Source organism: Antedon mediterranea, chromosome 6, assembly GCF_964355755.1.
Source record: "Antedon mediterranea chromosome 6, ecAntMedi1.1, whole genome shotgun sequence".
Taxonomy (NCBI): Eukaryota; Metazoa; Echinodermata; class Crinoidea; order Comatulida; family Antedonidae; genus Antedon; species Antedon mediterranea.
The window spans coordinates 1,437,956-1,460,588 of record NC_092675.1 but is presented as its reverse complement, the minus strand read 5'-3'; the positions used below and the strand labels follow the sequence as shown (position 1 = coordinate 1,460,588).

General features: G+C 33.7%; 2 protein-coding genes across 2 annotated transcripts; one reads left to right on the top strand and one right to left on the bottom strand.

Moving 5' to 3' along the window:
- The first annotated feature begins 23 nt into the window (after positions 1-23).
- Positions 24-7,810, top strand: LOC140051143 (geranylgeranyl pyrophosphate synthase-like). Its single transcript, XM_072096267.1, has 10 exons — positions 24-156; positions 2,365-2,429; positions 2,618-2,686; positions 3,236-3,321; positions 3,907-4,070; positions 4,470-4,571; positions 4,934-4,994; positions 5,375-5,624; positions 5,898-5,947; positions 6,282-7,810. The coding sequence occupies exons 2-10, from the start codon at positions 2,409-2,411 to the stop codon at positions 6,367-6,369; spliced, it is 891 nt and encodes a 296-aa protein (XP_071952368.1). The 5' UTR covers positions 24-156; positions 2,365-2,408; the 3' UTR covers positions 6,370-7,810.
- Positions 7,811-9,944: 2,134 nt separating this feature from the next.
- On the bottom strand, positions 9,945-22,627 carry LOC140051453 (uncharacterized). Its single transcript, XM_072096673.1, has 13 exons — positions 22,364-22,627; positions 20,085-20,203; positions 18,592-18,697; positions 17,938-18,080; positions 17,500-17,621; positions 16,834-16,915; positions 16,421-16,553; positions 15,833-15,936; positions 13,829-13,929; positions 13,497-13,627; positions 12,555-13,343; positions 11,218-12,354; positions 9,945-11,015 (listed from the first exon to the last, which is right to left on the bottom strand). The coding sequence occupies exons 1-13, from the start codon at positions 22,446-22,448 to the stop codon at positions 10,498-10,500; spliced, it is 3,570 nt and encodes a 1,189-aa protein (XP_071952774.1). The 5' UTR covers positions 22,449-22,627; the 3' UTR covers positions 9,945-10,497.
- Between the last annotated feature and the right edge of the window lie 6 nt (positions 22,628-22,633).

Below are 22,633 nucleotides of genomic sequence, written 5' to 3'. Positions count from 1 at the left end.
ATGACAAAACTGAAAGTGCGCCACCACATTTACTTTCGTCCTAAGATCTTTGCTTTCGTCGTATATATTTTTGTATGTGTCACATGTCTTTTGTTGATGTTTTGGCCTCGGCCGGCCCGGAAGATAATTAGAAGTCATTTATAATCTAATTAATAAGTAAGTAAAGTATACCGTGTATTTCATAATATCAATAATGGTGCCCCAGCAAAAGCTAGCCACCCCTTTCCCGGCCCTAGCCTCGAGTATCTACGCCTCTTCCTAGCCGCCTAGCTAGGCCTCTACCATCCATGGAGTAACTCCATGCCTCTACTAACTAGTAATACAAAAAAGGCCTAGCCTATCTAACTATGCCAGTTGGGCAAATCAGGGGATGTTTCGACCCAGAGACGGTTTGGCTCGAGACGTTTCGGGCCAATCCTACCAAATTATTCGTATACATTTTTTGTGGTACTGTATCAAGTTTTAAAATATATTTATATGTTAATTATAGGCCTATCTTGGATAAAACTAAACATTCAATATTTATGTATTTCAATTAGGTTATGCAATTGAATATATAAAAATAAGTTATAATAACCTTATTTTATTGATTTTGTCAGAATCTTTATTTATTCTTTTCTTAGCAATATTTTTCCATCAATTATCTAGAGATCAATTTCATCTAGGTACATTAATTTTTCATAGTATATTCCTTATGGCCAGGAATTTTTATAGTTTGCCATCGCCGGACTGAACCATGCCGGAAAAGGTGTGAAAGACCCTTTTTAGTCCAGGACTAGTTACTGTAGTCCGGGTTTCAAGAATACCAGAGATAAAGACCAGAGATAAAGTCCAGGACTAAAGTTAGTCTCTTTTCATAAATACGCGTCTGAATGTTTATGAGTACAGCTAAAACTATTTTCACTATCGAAAATATTTGCATGAATATAAAAACATTCATAATTTGTTTTATAAAACATCTAAAGTAGATAATTATATAGATATCAACAAGAATGCACTACATATGTAATGAAACATTCCCTCTTTATGCCGCATGGGTTGGGTTAAAAAAATCTATTTAAAAATGTCATGTCTCCTACAATCCTCTGACCAGATAAGAGTTAAATCCACTCTTTCCTGCTCCAACCAAATGACAAGGATCTAATTTACAAGTTATAAATAACAGTAGGATTAATAGTGTATTATTATAGGCCTTTGCTTTCATCGATTTGAATCCAAGCAACACTGAATCTATTTCAACAAAGCTTTTGATGAATGATGATAATGTTTTATTTTAACATATTATTTATTAACATAATTCCAGTACAATTGTGTTGTTATTGAATGTTTTTTGTTTGCATTCTATGATAATATGTTTCTGATTTTATTTTATAAACAAAATTGTTTAAAAGCATTGAAAAACAACTGCCTCCACAGTACCTGGAACCATGTTATCCAGGGTCAATCAGTAGCTGAATTGCTACATAATCTTTCACAGGGTTAATATCAATCATGAGCTGTATGTAGTTTTAATCGGCAACAATGTGGACAAAGCAAACATTGAATGAGTCACGCAATGTTAAATGTTGTTGATAAAATTAAATAAATTTATGTGTTACTAATGAGTTGTTTATCAAATACATGTGTTTAGCTCTAGATTTAATCAATGTGTTTATCTTCCACTTGCCAAGATATACTCAGAATGAATATGACAACTATGATGCAATGATGGTAATAATGTGTCTAATATTGATTACAAAAGAGACTTGTATTAAGACGATCTAAAAAACTATAATACATAATACGAGTTTGAAAAATGATGCTTTTATAAATTAAAAAAATAGAAAATACACATTATTTCAAAATTCACAAATTATTTCAAATTAACAGAACCAAAGCAAAAAGTAAAAATGTCATTCAGAGTTGGAAGAAACAAATCTAAATATAATAACAGCTGAATGGAAATAATAATAAACGTTGATTGGACCTGGATATTGATAACCTAAAATATAGGAGATCTGTCAGCAACGCAGATTCATATACAATGTGTACAGCACCACCATTTCGTCATTGGCGTGTTGTCTTTATTTCTTTACCACAATGTAGTTGAAATTTGATATTTAAACAACATTTTTGAAAGTGATGACTGGGAATATGTGAAAAGAAATACAATATTTCTTCATGGTTCTTTTTTAATTACGGTAATTGTAAAACTTGAATCAATACTAGCGTATCAATTTTGAGCAGCACCCAGAGGAAAATAGAGGGCCACTTAGGGTCCTTAAACCAGGGGCCACCAGCCACTGGATTGAACACTACTACGGTACTAATGAAAACGTATAACACTATGTAATTTGTAAATTTAAAGTATCTTATCTTCTTCAGCTTTGTACATGAAATTATAAAGTACCTGCTTTGAGCTTATCATCATGGACTCTGAATTCAGTGAGGTAAGGCATATTAGTTTAGTATTTATTATAATATTGTAATCTACAGTATAATAAAAGTCTAAATAAAAAACTAAAATACAAATTCTACTAAATATACAATACATGTTGTAAATGAGGTTTGTACAGGTATAGCAATAACCTTTGTACAATTTTTTAATCAAATACAAATTATTCTATATTTATTTCAGATTGTACTTGAGCCATATAAGTATTGCCTTAGAGTTCCTGGTAAACAGATTAGAATAAAACTGATTAAGGTAACATTGTTAACTTTGTTTATATATATTGGTATTTATTCAAATTCAACATATTATTAAAAAGCAGCAAAAATGCTGAATTGAGTTCTAATTTATGAGGTAAAAAAAGTACAGCAAATATATAAAAAAAAAAATCATTCATAATATATAGAAGATATACAAAAAGGCATCCAACCATCATATAGATACTATAGTATATAAAACAATTTTATTTAGGCTACTATTGTACTTCTGAAAATGTTAACATAGTAGATTTGTTGGGCCAGGAACTACAGTACCAACAAAATTCACAAAGAATCAAACAGGGAAACATGTCTATACAGTCTGACTCCCAAATTGAATTTCTGAAATAACAGTGCTAGGCAGCTACAATACTTTCTCATTTTTTTTCACCACAAATGTCGAGGTTTCAACTATGAACAGTAGTCCCGCTCCCTGGCCATCTCTCACTAGGATCTGTGCCAGTTCTCATAAAACTCTCAATTTACCTTGCATAGATGGTTTACAAAATATTTATTATTTATTGAGTAAAATATGTTTTATTTGAAGGCATTTAACCATTGGCTTAATGTACCAGAGGATAAGTTAGAACTTATTGCTGATGGGACACAAATGCTACACAATGCAAGTTTATTGTAAGTCGCAGTCTTTTTTTACTTTATTTTTAATCTTTATCCCAAAAAGAATATCATTGAAACACTGCCACCAGGTTTGATAAACCTTAACATTAAATATAATATATTACAATAAATCAGAAGAGTGAAATTAATTTCACTCTTCTCTGAACAAACTTAAAAAATCAGCAGAAGATTTAATAAATCTTTAAGTTATGTATCAAGTTCATTTTTATGTAAATTGTAATAAAATTGTATCCTGTACTTAATGATTAAGCACTGCTTTTAAGTAAATGCTTATAGAATAAGTTGTTTTATTAGTATAAAACATAACATTGGAAGTATTATTGTAAGTGTAAGCAATTAAATACCAAATAACAAATTTGCACAAACAAGCAGACCTTGTTGACAGAACAGAAAGAAAAGTTTTCTTTTTCCCTTGGGGGATTACAAAACATTGTCATTTAAAACACTTTTATTTCTTTTCAGTAGTAGCTTTTCACAGTCCATATGAAATGCACCCACGAAACGCCTATTTAGAACCCTTGTGCATTTGTCCTCTATAATATTACATATATAACTGATTTGTCATGTATTTTTTTATAGAATTGATGACATAGAAGACAATTCTAGTTTAAGGCGTGGCCAACCTGTAGCTCACCATTTGTATGGAATTCCACAGACAATCAATACTGGCAATTATGTCTACTTTGTAGCTCTACAAAAAATTCTCTCTTTAAATCACCCAAAGTGTGCTCATATATTTGCAGGTTTGTTGTTTCAGTCTTAGGCCTTGTCTACACTGTTATACTTTAGGTGATGTTCTCATATATGGACATGATGATGATATCATATCATTACCATATTTAAGCATATCACTGCCATATTTGGGCACATCACCCTTTTGTTTGTCAACTAGTTTGATAGTGTAGACAGAGGTTCAGTATTTTTATTAAAACTTATCCACCAATGACCTTGCAATACCCTTTGACACTCCTGTTTATGCTTGAGTGATTTTAAAAATCTTTTGATTGGTTGTTATGGCCGTGCAGTTTTCAAATAGTTAACTGCATTATTGAAATCAACATGAATTTCCTTTTGGACAAATAAATGAACTATGAACCATAAAACTAGGCTGGAAACTCAAATCAGACTTTTCTCCCTTATAGATCGTATGTGTGAACTTCATGAAGGACAAGGGATGGATATCTGGTGGCGGGATACCCATACATGTCCAACAGAAGATGCTTATAAAAAAATGGTGATAAAAAGTAAGATTAATAAATGATATTTGTTTTTAAAATACATTTGTCGTATTCGATTGGGATTTTTTCATTGAGTACTAAACAGAGTATTTATTTAACAGAGTATTTTGAGCGTTGAGATTGTTTGTAACGAGAAAGCTCACATTGTTAATGTTTAATATTTAAATGATTTTCTGTTGAGCACAATCCGTTTACAATTTACCATTCGAATACAAAAAATAATCAATTGAATATGACAATTCTTTTTGTCTAATTGTGAACTAATATAAGTAATAACTTATTATTTTGCTCTGGTTCACACCCTGTTATTTTTTTTTTCTACTTTTCATAAATCTTTTATTGTAGTGTTTTAAACTTTCTATCTTCAGAAACTGGTGGGCTATTTAATTTATCAATAGACCTTATGCAGTTATTTAGCCAAGTTAAAAGGTTTGTTTTTTACTTTTTAATATTTGTATCCATAGAAAGTGTTTCTGGTTTTTTTTTCACGTTTTTTCATTTCTTATAGGTTTATTTGCTATTTGCTATCTCTAAATACAATAATATGCAAATTTTACACATTTATGTTTTTTAAAATTTATGACAATGTTCTTTAAATCAATTTTTTAATTGGTTTCTGTGCTGTAAACTTTGATTATTAAGATTTAGGCTCTGTCTACACTATCAAACTAATATGGCAGTGATATGCTCAAATATGGTAATGATATGACAACATCATGTCCATATATAGGCACATCACATTTTTTTGTCACATAAAGTTTGATAGTGTAAACAGAGCCTAATAGTTATGTTCTTGTGTTTGTTTATAGTGATTTTCAACCCGTATCAGAAGCTATTGGCCTATTTTTTCAAATCCGGGATGATTATGCCAATTTGTGCTCTTTAGAATATTCAAACGCTAAGACATTTTGCGAAGATCTGTCTGAGGGGAAATTTTCATTCCCGCTAATCCATGGAATTGAAAAAGAATCAAATGGCACCGCCATCATTACTAACATACTTCGACAACGAACCGAAGATGTGGAAGTTAAGAAATTGTGTGTCAAACAACTACAAGAGGTCAGTATAGAGGTTAATCATAATCATCTTTCTTCCAATCAATATATAAAAAAAAAATATAGGATTGAATATTTACAATTCAATTTTAAAAATAAACAAAATATATAAATGAAATAATAAATGAGATAATAGTATTCAGTGGTCACTGCTATTAAAGGGACACTTGCCTCTGAGACAAACAAGGTACAATATGTTTTAACACAACAGTGAACATGCCCCCTTAATGCAAAAAGGTCATATGTGGCAATTGTTAGTTTTTATTTTTTTTTACAGTTGGGATCACTGGACTATACAAGAAAGGTGTTGAATGATTTAGAAGAAAGGTAACTTTAATATTACAGCTACTTTTAATTTTTTTCATTTTAATGTCACATAATAGTTATCCAAAAACTGGATCAGAAAAAAAATCATTTACCTGAAAAAAATGTAATTTAAACGCAAAAATATTTTAATTTATTTTTTAAATCTGATTTTTCATGTTTTCGGGGGACAATACATCTTTAACATAGCATGACTGTATACCCGAATGTATTGGTTATTGTTTTGATGCATGCAATAGCAAAAATGTGTATATTTGACAAATGTACAAAGTCTCTATATCTCTGTCAATGAAATTATCTGGGGTATACATATTATATATTTGTATTTTTTCTGTAGGGTTCTTATTGAAATCGAAACATTAGGAGGAAATGCTGATCTGATAAACTTAATCAAGGAACTCTCCGTTGTTTATAAGGAATTTTGATGGTAAATAGTATATTTAGACAATTGTATTTATTTTAATAAATTCCTGGACATTGATTATTATTGATGTTTGATGCTACAATGGGAATATTTACTAAGGAGGAATATCTATATATTAATTATTCTGAGTTAGTCAGACACAATGAAACAAAGGTTTTGTACATAACGTCTCTCACCCTATAATTAATACAATAGCACACTATATAATATTGTTCCATATGTCTCTTGGAACAATTAAATGACACTTTTCCAGTTCATTTGAAGAATGAAACAAAGTTTCCTTCATGGGCCAGATAATGCTTTTATGTTTGGTATTGTTGAAATTAGTATTTTATAACAGTTCTTCTTAACGTTTTCCGTCTTCTGACATTAATTACGCTTTCCACAATTTGTTTCCATGTTTGTCTGTTTATGGCAGGATGGTTTGTTGTGTTAGTGTACAATTTTATAACAGTAAGGATATAATATTATGTTTGATGTGTGTGTACATTTTAAAAACTGTGCAATTATGGTATGTTGTTGGTGAAAACTAATCAAAATTAACCTACTATTGATGAACAGTTATTGAACATCGGGTCACTTTTTTCACTCTTACAAAATATTTACTGTTTTCACTATAATTATTGTTTAAATTTTAAGTTTCTCTGTAATAAATTATATACATTAATTAAAACGATCTTTTCAAAGCAATATTATCTTCAATTGTTTTGAAGAATTATTAATTCACAAAAGTACTTTGATAAAAGTACTATGGCAATATATGCCTTTTGAAGCAATATTAACCACAAGAAAATTTGTCTTTAGTGTTGCTATTTTATTTAACTAAAATATTATACATAATAATTAAACAAAAATTAAACAAAGTTGTTCTACTGTGTATCATGACAGCCAATAATTTAAAGTGGACCAATGAAGAATTAAAATTTATTTTAAAATAATTAATATTTCCAAGTTACTTCTCACATCAATTTTGTATTTGTAGTACTTGATGGTGCTTACAATCAGTAAATAAAAATGTAGATGTTAACGAGTTTTAGCAGGAACATAACTTGATAGTTCTTTAAGCTCTGTCTTCACTATCAAACTTTATGTGACAAAAAAATGTGCCCATATATGGAAATGATGATGTCATATCACTACCATATTTGGGTATATCACTACCTTATTTAGGCATATCACTACCATATTGGGCACAAACTAGTTTGACAGAGCTTTAAAACAATTTTCTAAACATAAATTATAGGACATATACTGTTATCCACTGTATGTGCCTACGTTCTTTTATTGTTTATTTAGATTCCTAGATTTATAGACATGGAATTGACACATTTAATTTACATACTTAATATTAATTTTAATATAATTATTTTGGAGCAATTATTCTTAAGTGTGTTTTTATGTTTGTTTTAAATTAAATGTAATACTTTATTAATACCTTTTTTCCAAAGATACAATTTTACTTAAGATGTGAATTATATGGTGCTTTTATTGTAAACAAGGAAATTAAAATATTATATAAAGATAAACTTGTTTTCTTCTATTTTTTGTAGCTTCTTGGTACTGTATCTATAATTTATCATAGTATCATAGGCACATTCTGTAATACAGTGCCACGTGTATCACATGTGATTTCTGTAATTTAACTGTAACATTCAGTAATACAGGCACCACATGTCATTTTAGGTATTATAGCATAGATATTTTCGCTCTGGTCTTTTTGGAAGGGTGCCTTATAAATACCATATTATTAACTATGGTTACGGCGACTTTTTACATTACCTGCTTGGTCATACACCCCCTTTTCCAAAGTAGTGGGTTATGGTTGTGCATGGATAACTCGCAAATGACACAAATAACACTACAAGAACACAAACTTCATTACTGTATTTTATTATCATCTCCTTATAACATTATTATGAAAAATGAAAACAAAAACAGTGATAAGGAGTATGCTAGAATAAAACCAATTTGCTTAAAAAAATTATTTTATTGAGTGGCCCGAGATTACTATTCTTTGGTGGTTGGAAGTAAAAAAAAAAACCAATGTGATCAAAGTTCATCAATAGTCATTTAAAATGACCTTCAGACCAATATCCATTATTAAAATATAACTTTAAATAATCATTAAAAAATAAAGAAAATTGGGACAAGTTTTAAATATAATATGTCCTATAATTGTACTGGTACATTCTATAAAAATACAGTACACAACTTTATTAGGGAGCTTTTGGTTTGCGATGACCTATGACCTACCAATTGAACCACGTTGAGGAGTAGAGAGTGAGTAGAGAGTGAGGAAGCATGTCCTTACTTCCCTGCATGCGCACAATGAATTAACATGATGTAAATTGTTCCTAGGTCATCGCAAATCTCTGTCAACACTATCAAACTTTATGCGACAAAAAAATGTGATGTGCATAAAACTACCATATTTGGGCACTAGTTTGATAGTGTAGACAGAGCTTTAAGCTTCCTACAATTAAACTTGTATACCTGATATCAACACACGGATCGACTTTTTTAATAACAAATTAACTGATTATACCCATCACATGTGTTTACTTATCAAAAACATGTACTTATTATTTATCACCTTGAAAGCACATTGAATGGTTTAATGGTATTATATATCAAGATTTTGTAGACAATTAAATAATTGAGAACTAAGTACACAATGTTTATACATTTTAAAACAAATGATTAGAGAAGAGAGCTCCAGATCATTCCAAAACACAAAAATATACTTTCTTTTTCAGCACTCTTCTCCAGGATAGTACATTCCTACATTTAACCAAACAGGAATTCCATATCGTTTCCAACCAAAACTATACCTTTTTTAGGACACTGTGATCCTATAATTACTAAGCCTACATTCAAAATAAATGAAATTCCTAAATGTTCCCCAGGATATGTCAAACCTATGTACAGTAACATTGTCTTTAATATTGCATGCATATAGTACCAAACAAATAAAAATAGCACAAACATAAAACAATTTTAAAATCAACTAAAAGGAAAGTAAATCATTGACTAGTTATTTATTTATCTGCATCATCCTCACTTCAAATGTTATCGGTTGATTTTAACCCTCACCACAAAAATGAACAAAGTTGACAAACAAATTCAAACAATAATAGAAATTCAAGTGCATTGATTCAGAGTACTATTGTTAATGAATAAGTTGTGCTTGTGTTATATAACATGGTATACCATATTCTATCAGCAGTGGCGTAATGCAGAGACCTGTGAACCCTCCAATGCTGGAGCCTTTTTTCAACATATTTAATGCCTGTTTTTCCTCTGGACACTGCTCTGGGGCCCCCATAAGCTCCGGGGCCAATGGGTTTAGCCAGTCAGCGTTCATAGCCCATATGCCAATGTCTATCAGTTGATTCAACCCACCACAACAAGAAACACTGACTAGTATTTACTGTATCTGACAGTTGTTACAAACTAGTGCACATTGTGTTTGGCTTACCTCTTTACAGTAATATAGATCAACATCACATAACGCAATTCTTTCTCTAAACTGTCACTATCTTTACCGGTAATGTGTTTGGTTGAAGACACTCGGTATTTATGATATTTACTACAGGCAAGATAATGAGAAACAACCACACAGTATTTCTCATATATAGCGTAATATCAACTTGTCACAGTACTAGACCTACTAAAGTACAGTACATGTATGTTCTCATTCTACAATTATGCATATAATATTAAGTGTACAAATATTTTAATGCCATATGAGTTTAAATATTTGTCTAAATTCCCTTATGATAAATACAAGTATATTCAAACTATATATCTTTTTTTTTCATTATTACAAAGCAATTAAATTTTATTGCTCACTACTTGTATCAACATTTTATAATAAAGACTTTATTATTACTGCTAATTTATAGCTTACACAATCACCAACCTCTATACACATAAAATAAAATGTTCAGTTTTAGACACACAAGGGTATGGTACAGCAAGTATGGAACGCCATTAGGCCAATTTGAACACAGGAAAATTCTATGCAATATCTAAATGAATTATCAATAATTAGGATCCATCAAGAGGAAAGGAATCAATTTTTTTTTATACAAATGCATATTATTGTATGGGCGTCCATTTTAATGTTTTACATGGCTGCTGGTGCCTGTGGTAATCTACGTACTTTTTTCGCATTCTTACGTAAAATTGCTGGGTCATTCGTTGACTCGGTAAATGCTTTTACAGGTGGTTTGAAAGGTGCTGCACCAAACGGATCAAAATGTGGACCTTGTGGGATTTTGGCACCAGAAGGTGTGACATTAGACGCTGCACGAGGATCAAAGTCATTATCAAACTCATTTGGTATGACAATACCACTATCTACAAGAATGTTAACAGTGTCGTCGCTGTGGGAGCGTTCCCGTGTCTGTTCAGATGAGTGAGGATTGAACGGCCTGGAACCAAACGCATCTAGGCTATCGGCAGAGTTGCGGCGTCTAGGTTGAGTGTTCGGGCTTGATTTAAGAGAATTTGAACTTGATGAGCTTTTCCGTGATGAACGCGAGCTGTTGCTTCCACTACGCCTACGTCTACTTCCCGATGGAGTGCCTCTTGACTTCCTTACAGCACCAGATGAATTATCAACATGCTGTTTCTTGGTGCAACCTGAAAAATATCAAAACAACACTTTGTGTGAGGACATTCTTACACACATACACAGAAGTCATAACTTTCAGAAATTTGAAAAAATTAATTTAATTTTCAAAGAACATGACAAGAGTCACCTGAACCAGTCACCTCAACAAACAAAAGACAAAATCTCAATTATATTACAATGTAAACTAGTAATACAAGTTTAGGAATTTACCTTGAGTCTGTTGTACTTTGTGTTTGCCATGGTGTCTTGGACCGGAGTCAGTGAGGACAGTGGCTACAGCATCAAATGGTACAGCACCAAAGAGGTCTTCAGATGTTCCTGTATCATCAGAGGCAAAAGGTTGAGCACCAAAAGCATCCATTTTTACTGGCGATGTTGGTGGTGTTGGATTCGATGTTTGTGGCTCTATCTTCTTTGCTGGGAATGGTGCTTTACTAAAGATGTCTGAGCCATTGGAACTATTACTGTCCTGACGTCTATGATGAGGTTGCTGAAGGAACTTGCTGTCAAACGGAGATTCACGAAAGAAGTCTGTCTCTTCTGCATTTGGTGGTGACAATGGCGGAGTCAATGTACAGCTACTACTTGCAGTGTTTCTGCTGGTAGCTGTTCTCTGTGACACAAATAAAGTCTGTGCAATATCGGCTCCTGGACGTCTTGATGAGTTGTCTTGCAAGTTTAAACCGGATAGTTCTGAATCACTTAAGTTTTCATCAATGTTAATTAGAGGTTTACTTGCTACAGCATCTTCCTCATGACCATCAGAATCTGAATCTGTATTATCATCATCCTCATCTGATGACACGCCCTCAAAGATCCCACGATGCTTATGTTTTTCTGCTTTCTTTTTCATCTCCAGTTGATAAGAATGACTGTCTTCAAAGGTATCATAGCCGAAGCTTTGAACATCACTTTTATTTAAGTCTGCATCACTTAAAGAGTCATTCTTGGCAACAAAGGGATGTGATCCAAAAGCATCAACACTTCTACCAGCTATTCTTCCTTGAGTAAAATTATCAGCAAAACCATCGTCATTCACAATTTTCACAGAGGTTTGTGCAAAATCATCCGCAAACCCAGTTTTTTTCTCTGAGAAATTATCTTCAAATCTCTCCTGTGTTGGTGGTGGTGATGCAATGTCTTTAAATACTGTACTGCCAAACATATCCACAGCGGGTTTGGTCTCTGGTTCTTGGAATGGGCTTTGAGACTTGGATGGTAAGGCAACATCAATTGCATCCGAGGACTTTACGAATGGAGTCGCTCCAAAGACATCCACAGATGTAGCATCTGGTGGTGGTTCAGGAATGTCCATATTTTGTGTTTTGTTTATCCCTACTGACACATCTGAAAACCACAAAATGATGTCATTGTCATTAATAAAAAAAATACTTGAGAACTTTTTAACAATTTCTCTTTTAATGTAATTTTATAATTTTAATAAAGGGCGTGATGGATTTATCAAATTCTTTATTTAAAGTAATTATGTGATAATACTTGCATACCATTTATTAAATGAAGTATTTTTTGAATATTACTATATTTACCTGTTTGTGCTTTCCTCAAGTCATCAAATTCTTGATCAAGCATTGTGTCTTCAGATATCAGACAGAAGTCATCTGTAAATGGATTCATACCCTTTAAAGAGCCATCAGGAGCTGGGAAAGGGTTCTGTGCAGGTGGAGAGTCCGGTGTTGCTGTCACCACAAGTTGCGCTGTAGCTATCTGCTGCTGTTGCTGGTAAAATTGTTGTTGAGTTGCTGTTGGGAATTGCCCTTGGGGAAATGATGCAGGCTGTTGTGGAGGGAATTGGGGATATTGCTGTGCTTGTGTTGCTGGAAACTGTTGATTCTGTTGGCCAGGGTAGAAGCTTGGTTGTTGCTGTGTATTATATTGCTGGGGAATCACGTTTTGGAACTGCTGCATCACCTGAGCCTGTTGCATTTGTTGTTGCTGCTGTATCTGTTGCTGTTGCTGGATTTGTTGCTGCTGTTGCATTTGTTGCTGTTGTTGCTGCTGCTGTAATTGCTGCTGCATCTGTAATTGCTGCTGTCTTTGTAGCTGCTGTTGTCTTTGCAATTGCTGCTGATGTTGTTGCTGTTGCAACTGTTGTTGTTGCTTCATCTGTAGGTATTGTTGCTGTTGAGCATACTGTTGTTGTTGGTTCCATTGTAGTTGCTTTTGTTGTTGTAGCAGCTGTTGCTGCTGTTGTTGTTGCTGCTGCTGTTGTTGCTGCTGCTGTTGCTGCTGTTGTTGCTGCTGCTGCTGTTGTTGCTGCTGCTGCTGTTGCTGCTGCTGCTGTATAGCAATCTGTTGTTGCTGATTAGGTTGAGTTGCTAGAATAAATAAAATAATAAGCTTGAGCATTTGACTTTTGCATTGCAATACCCGATTAACAATCCCAATAATAAGTCAATAGACATAAAGTAGATGAACTTTTTTTAAATATAATTTTATGGAGATCATATATTTGAAAACAACACACTTACGCGTGGCATTTTGCCTGTTCCGTACCGGTGTAGGAAGATGAAGGCCTGCAGGCTTTCTAAAGCTCTGGCTCCCCTTAGGTCTCTGTCGTGGGGTTACTGAGGTGCTAATCTCTGGCTGAGCAGCATTAGCTCTATAGTGTAAAGTAATTGACATGGATTAACAACTTTCATATTTTATCACGATAGCCTGTCATACAATATTACATTCCTTTATGTGGGTTCAATAGCATGCTTGTAGATGATGCGCACAAAAGAACAAAATAGCTGTGTCCTTAAAATGTACTAACTGCTACTATGAAAAAGATAAACCAGTAAAAGACCTTCTGACTTACCTGGTGACAGCAGCTGCCTTTTGATTTCTACCCTGCTGGGCCTTGTACTCACTCTCAGTTAGCGGAAGTGTCAAGTCGTTTGCATCTGGAGGGGTAGTTCCCTAAAGACAATGAGATACGAGATTGATTATATGAACAAAGAGTAACAATCAACTCCCTCATTTGAGACACCCTTATTAAGGGGACACTTGGTCTCAAAAGTGTCACTTTGCTGGGTTTTGAAAGTGTTGAATTTGTTGGGTCTTAAACATTTCGTTTTTTTGGGTTCTAAAAGTTTTCCTCTTTTAGGTGCCAAAAGTATCACTTCCTTGGTCCCAAAAGTGTCTCTTTGCTTGGTCCCGAAAGTGTCACTTTGCTGGGTCCCGAAACTGTCTCTTTGTTGGGTCCTGAAAGTGTCACTTTGTTGGGTCCCGAAAGTGTCACTTTGCTGGGTCCTGAAAGTGTCACTTTGCTGGGTCCTGAAAGTGTCACTTTGCTGGGTCCTGAAAGTGTCTCTTTGTTGGGTCCTGAAAGTGTCACTTTGTTGGGTCCCGAAAGTGTCACTTTGCTGGGTCCTGAAAGTGTCTCTTTGTTGGGTCCTGAAAGTGTCACTTTGTTGGGTCCCGAAAGTGTCACTTTGCTGGGTCCTGAAAGTGTCACTTTGCTGGGTCCTGAAAGTGTCTCTTTGTTGGGTCCTGAAAGTGTCTCTTTGTTGGGTCCTGAAAGTGTCTCTTTGTTGGGTCCCGAAAGTGTCTCTTTGTTGGGTCCTGAAACTGTCTCTTTGTTGGGTCCCGAAAGTGTCTCTTTGTTGGGTCCTGAAAGTGTCACTTTGTTGGGTCCCGAAAGTGTCTCTTTGTTGGGTCCTGAAAGTGTCACTTTGTTGGGTCCTGAAAGTGTCACTTTGTTGGGTCCCGAAAGTGTCTCTTTGTTGGGTCCTGAAAGTGTCTCTTTGTTGGGTCCTGAAAGTGTCACTTTGTTAGGTCCTGAAAGTGTCACTTTGTTGGGTCCTGAAACTGTCACTTTGTTGGTCCTGAAACTGTCTCTTTGTTGGGTCCCGAAAGTGTCTCTTTGTTGGGTCCTGAAAGTGTCACTTTGTTGGGTCCCGAAAGTGTCTCTTTGTTGGGTCCCGAAAGTGTCTCTTTGTTGGGTCCTGAAAGTGTCTCTTTGTTGGGTCCTGAAACTGTCTCTTTGTTGGGTCCTGAAAGTGTCTCTTTGTTGGGTCCTGAAAGTGTCTCTTTGTTGGGTCCTGAAACTGTCTCTTTGTTGGGTCCTGAAACTGTCTCTTTGTTGGGTCCTGAAAGTGTCTCTTTGTTGGGTCCTGAAAGTGTCTCTTTGTTGGGTCCTGAAACTGTCTCTTTGTTGGGTCCTGAAACTGTCTCTTTGTTGGGTCCTGAAACTGTCTCTTTGTTGGGTCCTGAAAGTGTCACTTTGTTAGGTCCTGAAAGTGTCACTTTGTTGGGTCCCGAAAGTGTCTCTTTGTTGGGTCCTGAAAGTGTCTCTTTGTTGGGTCCTGAAAGTGTCTCTTTGTTGGGTCCTGAAAGTGTCTCTTTGTTGGGTCCTGAAAGTGTCTCTTTGTTGGGTCCTGAAAGTGTCTCTTTGTTGGGTCCTGAAACTGTCTCTTTGTTGGGTCCTGAAACTGTCTCTTTGTTGGGTCCTGAAACTGTCTCTTTGCTGGGTCCTGAAAGTGTCTCTTTGTTGGGTCCTGAAAGTGTCTCTTTGTTGGGTCCTGAAACTGTCTCTTTGTTGGGTCCTGAAACTGTCTCTTTGTTGGGTCCTGAAACTGTCTCTTTGTTGGGTCCTGAAACTGTCACTTTGTTGGGTCCTGAAACTGTCTCTTTGTTGGGTGCCGAAACTGTCTCTTTGTTGGGTGCCGAAACTGTCTCTTTGTTGGGTCCTGAAAGTGTCTCTTTGCTTGGTCCCGAAACCGTCTCTTTGTTGGGTCCTGAAAGTGTCACTTTGTTGAGTGCCAAAAGTTTTACTTTGTTAGGTGCCAAAAGTGGTAATAAGTAATAAATAACTACTTACATGCAAGTTCTGTACAGGTGTGGGCATGCCTCTCAGTTTGAATGCTAAGTAGGAAACCTGGTAGATATCTGGCCTCTTAATGGGATCCACTGCTAGCATATAATCTACAAGAGAGAAATGTTATCATTTTTCATAGAAAACATATAAAAGAAGTGTCAAGTCACCAGTTAAGGTCAATTTACACAGACGAGCAGTAACGGTAAGCGGAAAACCAAAACCTATAGAACCTATGTTTTTTTATGACAATTTTAATACACAAAACATGGAATGGATGGTTAATTGAGCGAAAAACTCTCTCATGATAGATACCGATTCACATGGACAAGTTACACAGTTTTCCGCTTACTGTTACCACTTTTCTGTGTAAATTGACCTTTACAGGATAAGACCCATTTCCATGCTTTCTAAACCTTGTCACTGAGGCTACTTTTAGTGAATCTGTTTAACAATAAAAATCATTATATTAAGCCTAATGTCTTTTGTAGACAAAAACTAAGGGTTTTGAAGCCATAACTGGACCTAAGACAAACATCCCCTCCACATGACCAGAATAAATCTACATATCTATTATATAACAATCTGCCTTACTCATCAGATAGTGCATGTCTTGTGAATACTTTGAATCATCCGGAATGGTGAAGTGGCCATTTTGAATTGCTAAGCTGCTCTCCCCAAATGGAAGCGTAAAATAGCAGAGTTTATATAGTAAGCAACCCAAAGCCTGCAGGAGAAACAAACATAGTTAACACATACACAATTAATACTTTAATGATTTTAATAATAATTATTATGACACATGATTCAGCAGTCTGTAGTTGTTATATCTGGAGGTGATTAGCAGTCATCAAATACTGTGTAACTCCAATCATATAGTAGGTATTATTTAAAAACAATTTAGCCACAGCCTGTTGCAATACAATCGATAGCTATTTAAATAATTCAATGTGAATGGATGCAATGTGATAAAATAAATGAAAGGCAGTATAAATAAATATCTTTACCCAGATGTCTGCCTTAGTTGTTATAGGTGTCTCAGAGTACAAGTCAATCATTTCTGGCGACCTATAGCTTATTGTTGTGTATCTGGAAAAAAAAAGGAACAGGCAAGTTAATAATAATAATATTGATTCCCTAATGCTGTATTCAATTTATCTATTCATTGTATTGAGAGTTATAGTATAATGGTAATGGATGTTCGACAAGAATGTGTGGCCTATTTATCAACGTACTCTCATTGCTTCATCTCTCGGATGGGACGTAAAGCTGTTGGTCTGATGTAGTGTGCTCATCATAGAACTGCTTTACACCTACACTGCTTTATGATTGATCTGATATTTGTACGACTAGTGTGATTATTATTACTAGTATGATTTGTCAACACTTTAATATGGGTAATTCATACAGTATCCCTGAATCCATATTATTCAATCTTACACAGTGTGCCGTATATAACCCACTATCACTGTCACATAGGCCTAGTCAATCTAATTATTAAAATCTGTTTCTCGTAGAGAGGATTATTTCAATATTACAGAATTAAACTCATTATAACTTAATTTATGTATTATTATTATCATGCATTTGGAATTAGCTTTACATCATTTAGAATTCCTGGCTCAGAGCCAGAAATGGTCTGTCAGAATATGAACATGAAATACACTGTGTACCTTTCTATCTCATCTTTAATATTTTGAACTCCTTGTTTTTTGGGGTCTAGTACTTTACCAGTAGCACTGCCAAAATCACAAAGCATGTAATTTCCAGTATGATGAATTAGGACATTTTCAACCTAAAAAACATAAAAGCAAAATCCATTTGATTACGATTCATTATTTATGTAATGATTTTACATACTTTGTATTAATGCGAAAAAGAGTTTACAATACAAATTGTGTTGGATAGATTGACAGGCCTACAATGAGTGCTATCTTAAGCCCTGTCCACACTATCAAACTTTATGTGACAAAAAAATGTGATATGCCCATATATGGACATGATGATGTCATATCACTCACTACCATATTTAAGCATCACTACCATATTTGGGAACATCACACTTTTTAAGTTAGTTAGTTTAAAATCATAGAGCTAGAAGATGTTCTTACCTTTAAATCTCTGTGTATGATTGGTGTCTGACAGTGATGTAAACGAGACACTGCTTCGGTGACATCACAAAATATCTTCAAAACCTCCTGTTCCGTAAAACCAACGTTTAATCTTTCATTCATTAGGTGAACAACATGGCCATCTACATACAACAAAAATAGTGAGATAATATGTTAAGCTCTGTCTACATTATCAAACTAGTGTGATTTACCCAAATATGGTAGTGATATATCCAAATATGGTAGTGATGTGCCCAAATATGGTAGTGATATGACATCATCATGTCTATTTATGGGCACATCACACTTTTATTGTCACATAAAGTTTGATAGTGTAGACAGAGCTTTACATTGTAGTACAAACAAGCAGTTTGGTTAATACTAGGCATGGCTGATGGAGATTAAGGTGTAAAAGTTAGGGGTGGGGGGACCAAAATAAGACAGTTACTTCAATTTCAGGTACCAAGAGGTCTTTTGAGTAGGTGTTGTGTTGAAATTAGGCTGTGTGGAAGGCTTACTAATATTCCAACTTGTATGCAAACAATCTATCTGAAACTGAAAATCTCAGCTTGAGAAGGGTCACATTTTACAATTATTAAGTGACAATAAAGTATATATATCTCTATGTACAGTATAAAGAATGACATGATTTACCTTTACAATATTCCATGAGAATTAGCACTTCATAGATGCCATTACTTGTCTTTGTTATTGAAGAGTCAACATAGGGGATAATGTTCTTGTGTCCAGTCAGTGTGGACTGGAAGAAACATATGTTAATGTTATGGTTTTGTTAACTTTACTATAAAAAAGCAAAATAATTTAAATACACACCAATACATTATCAATACTTAGACAAAAACAATCGTACTGTACCATCGAATAACAAACTCAAATAGAAAAAAAAAATACAGAAATAGGTATGATGAGCATTACATGTTTTGAATGTGACTCTGTATAAGTAATTAATAAACATGCATGTAGTATTTTATTTATAACTCAATGATTACTATACAACTAATTATAATTCAAGATTTTATTTAATTACAATACACTTTAATATGAACTTATAACTTGAGGCTATAAAATATGTAAGTGTTTGTATTATATGTTCCCATGAAAAAACATCAAGAGTGGGTGGCAACATTATTAGTAGGTTTTATAATATAAAACATCAAGAGTGGGTGGCAACATTATTAGTAGGTTTTATAATATAAAAGTGTAGGCTGGATGGGCACTGGAATAAAACCGTAGGTGTGACAGTAAGTGTAGGCTGGATAGGCATTGGAATAACCTTAGGTAGCCAAGCGTTTAATCATTTTCACCTACAATAATGAAATGTTTTTTAAAAGGCAGGCGACAGCTTAAATGAATAATTTAATTCTACATTCATTAAGTTTAATCAATTAATAATTAAGGAAAGATCTGATGATTTCAGAGTTTCAAATATTTTTCAAAAATTTTACTGTGCAATTTATAGAGTGAATGGACTTATTAGGAAATGTCATGGATAAGTACAACATGACTATATTTGGCATTATGACTGAAATTCCTCAGTAATTAAGTCTAAACAAAGACAGTGGTATGGCATGACATGACAAACTAGTTTTACATATGAAATAATATGAGATAGTACGAGATAGTAGCAAAGATTTTAATAAACAAACCATCTTATAAAACACAGATGGAATAAGTCTGTTATATCTGTTATAATATAAATCTGTTTTAGTTTATACTTTATAGCCATGTTAAAGCTCACTTCATGCAAACATGCCAGCCACAGTTTAACTCAATTTCCAAGGTTAATAACCTGTTAGATTGGTAGCAATAATGTTTAACAGATTCAGTTTTGTTGGTGTAATTTGCATGTTATTACAAGGATTACAAAGCTCTTGGTCAAGACAGAATGATGTCATCAAATTAGATTTCATGCTGCTCATAGTTGTATAAAATATGTTTTGTGTTTGGTACATCTGTGATCATTTCTAGAGGTTACAATACAAGGCTGAAGGTCAAGTCTTGAGTAGCAACTTGTACATTAGCTAGAAGGGACTCTAAGGTCAAGGTCAACAGGGTTTTTTTATCTGTTTTTTTTATAGTTTTTTTTTGTGGATACAGTCCCTAAAAAAGATTTAGATTTTTCTTACCATTATCTTGATTTCTCTTTTGCACACATTTAAGTCATGTTCGTTATTCACATACATCCGTTTAAGGGCATAGTGCTTGCCCGATCGTCCTTTCACAAGAAACACAATAGCAAAGCCTCCTATTGACAAATTAAAAATCATATAAACAAATTTAATTTAATACAAAAACCAAGTTAAACAAGCCTTTAAAAGGTAGTTTCCAATCCATCCATGTATGGAATCACTATTTATGTATTTTAAAATAAAGCATGCCCATTAATTTGCTACCTCAATGACATTAATGTCATTTGTTTTTTAGGCATACAGTAGATCAAACCCAGTTTGGAGAGAATTTTTTATTTATTAAAAATTGAAAAATTGAAATTAAATATCTCAAATTGAAGTTAACTAAACTTGAATCACATTTCAATACCATAGCTGTATAACATTTAAAGCTTTACAATTTTTAACAGCCCTAGCTGATCCATGCTTGATTAATGTTATTAATGTTCTTCTTTTTCGTAATGTTTACCTCTCGTCGGAGAGAGAGGCTTATGTTGGTTTATCCAGGTAAGCTAGGCACGATATTTTAGACTATAAATGTATTCCTTTATTGACAAGGTCCCTCCCTCAGAATGGACACAAATTAATGACTTAAGTTTGGCAAAATAAAGAGGGCTGAAAATTTACTTTTTACAGTCAATTTCCACTAGAAAATCAGCGCAATGTGTACAAAATTAAAGTAATTTTTGTTGAATTAACATATCAAACCACCAAGTCTCTTTAAAGACTAAAAAGTTACTACTTTTACAACTGGCAAATCATTTAGTTTTGAAATTGTTAATGCAGCGATTAAGCGATATGAGAAATGTTCTATGAAAGACAGTACAGAATGCAGTAAATCACTCGTAGACCTTGCATTTTTGAAATGTCACCCAACATTTCTGATACCATCTATCCTAGTAACCACGTGGACAAAGAAATCTAAAATTAACACCTTTGCATGCAAGCTATCAGAAAAACAGGAAGACTTTCGAGCTGATAATAGGTTAGGTCTTGGTCTACAGGAAACACTTGGCTGGGCTATTCCGTGCGAACTGTGGTTTTTGATATCCAGACACCGTAAATTTAGCCATTATCAAGGATCAATATGGTCACGCCTAAGCAGTTCTAGTCATTCTGTCTTTTTTGACCTAAATATTAATTATGTTTTTCCTTTATGACAGAATATTTGATAGTGTCCAGGGATCTATTGTTGAGGAAATGATACTTCATAAACACATGATGACAAGTAAAATATTATTACACAAAATCTACTTTACTTTAAGTATTTTAAAAAGTTTAATTTACAAATTGTTCAATTGTTTCAAATTTACTAAAACATTTTTAAAAGCGTACAGGAAACTAATGTTATACTAATCATACAGTAATTCATTATTTAACCATTTGATGTTCATAAACATTTTTCAAGACTATATCACTAAAAAGTAAGAGTTCATCTGGACATACAGTGATAGTACAGGACATTTAATTATTTTTTCATGGTTGACTGTGCCTCTATCAACAATTGTGCTGGTCAACTGTGCCTATAGAAAATACTATATTTACACGGTGGATGGACTAGTACGTAGTGCTTTTATACTTATTTATCAGCAGTTATCTGCACATCTGGCAGTGTAATAAAAATCTACTTCACAATTTGCATAATTAAATGTGATTTTTCCAAATCTAATATTGTTACTAGGCCTAGTTTTATTTGTAGCTGCTGTGCGATCTAACTGTTTTTAATTAAAAAGGTTTTTTATTTAAACAAATTGCATAAACACAAAAGCCCAATCATGGAGTACTAATATACCGAGACTGTATTTAATGATTAGTCGATTTAACATTCAGTAGTCTACAGGCCCTGAAACAAAAGTTTGCTATACTCAGTACAATCATTGCAAAGACAATCATATTATAATTGTTTATTAGTAGTTTCTACAGTAGTCTAGTAGTAGTTTGCACATTTATAGTTATATATATAATTACGGAGCAATTATTGCTGCATGATATAATAAAGTAGTGTGTGTGGGCGCAGGCAATAATTGTGAAGCATGATGATCATTAATCAAAAACAAAACAATCTTGATGACAAATAAATATTATTAATTTAATTATGCTGAAAATAAAACTGATTAGGGGCCTGCTCTAGTTTCTAGGTTTGTATATTTATAGCTAGGCCTATATAAAATAATCAGTAATAGAATAAAGACATTGTAATTGTTTAAGAGGCTATATTATGGTCTAAGCCTACCCACCTTCTGCAATAACATCCTCAACGGTAACCTGATCCCTGCCGAAAGTGAAGACCTTCCCGATTTCTTTGGAAAATTGTTTCTTCATCGCGCTTAACGAGAGTTGCACTTTAGTTCTCTATATCTCACAATTATTTAGTGCCAAACTCATAGTAGATAATTTACCAACAATAATTGATGCGTTGGTTATTTTTACGAACGTCTGTAGTATAATTATTCTTGAATTCTCAGCTGAGCTCTGTCAAAAAATTGGTTTGATGATCTTTTTTCGAC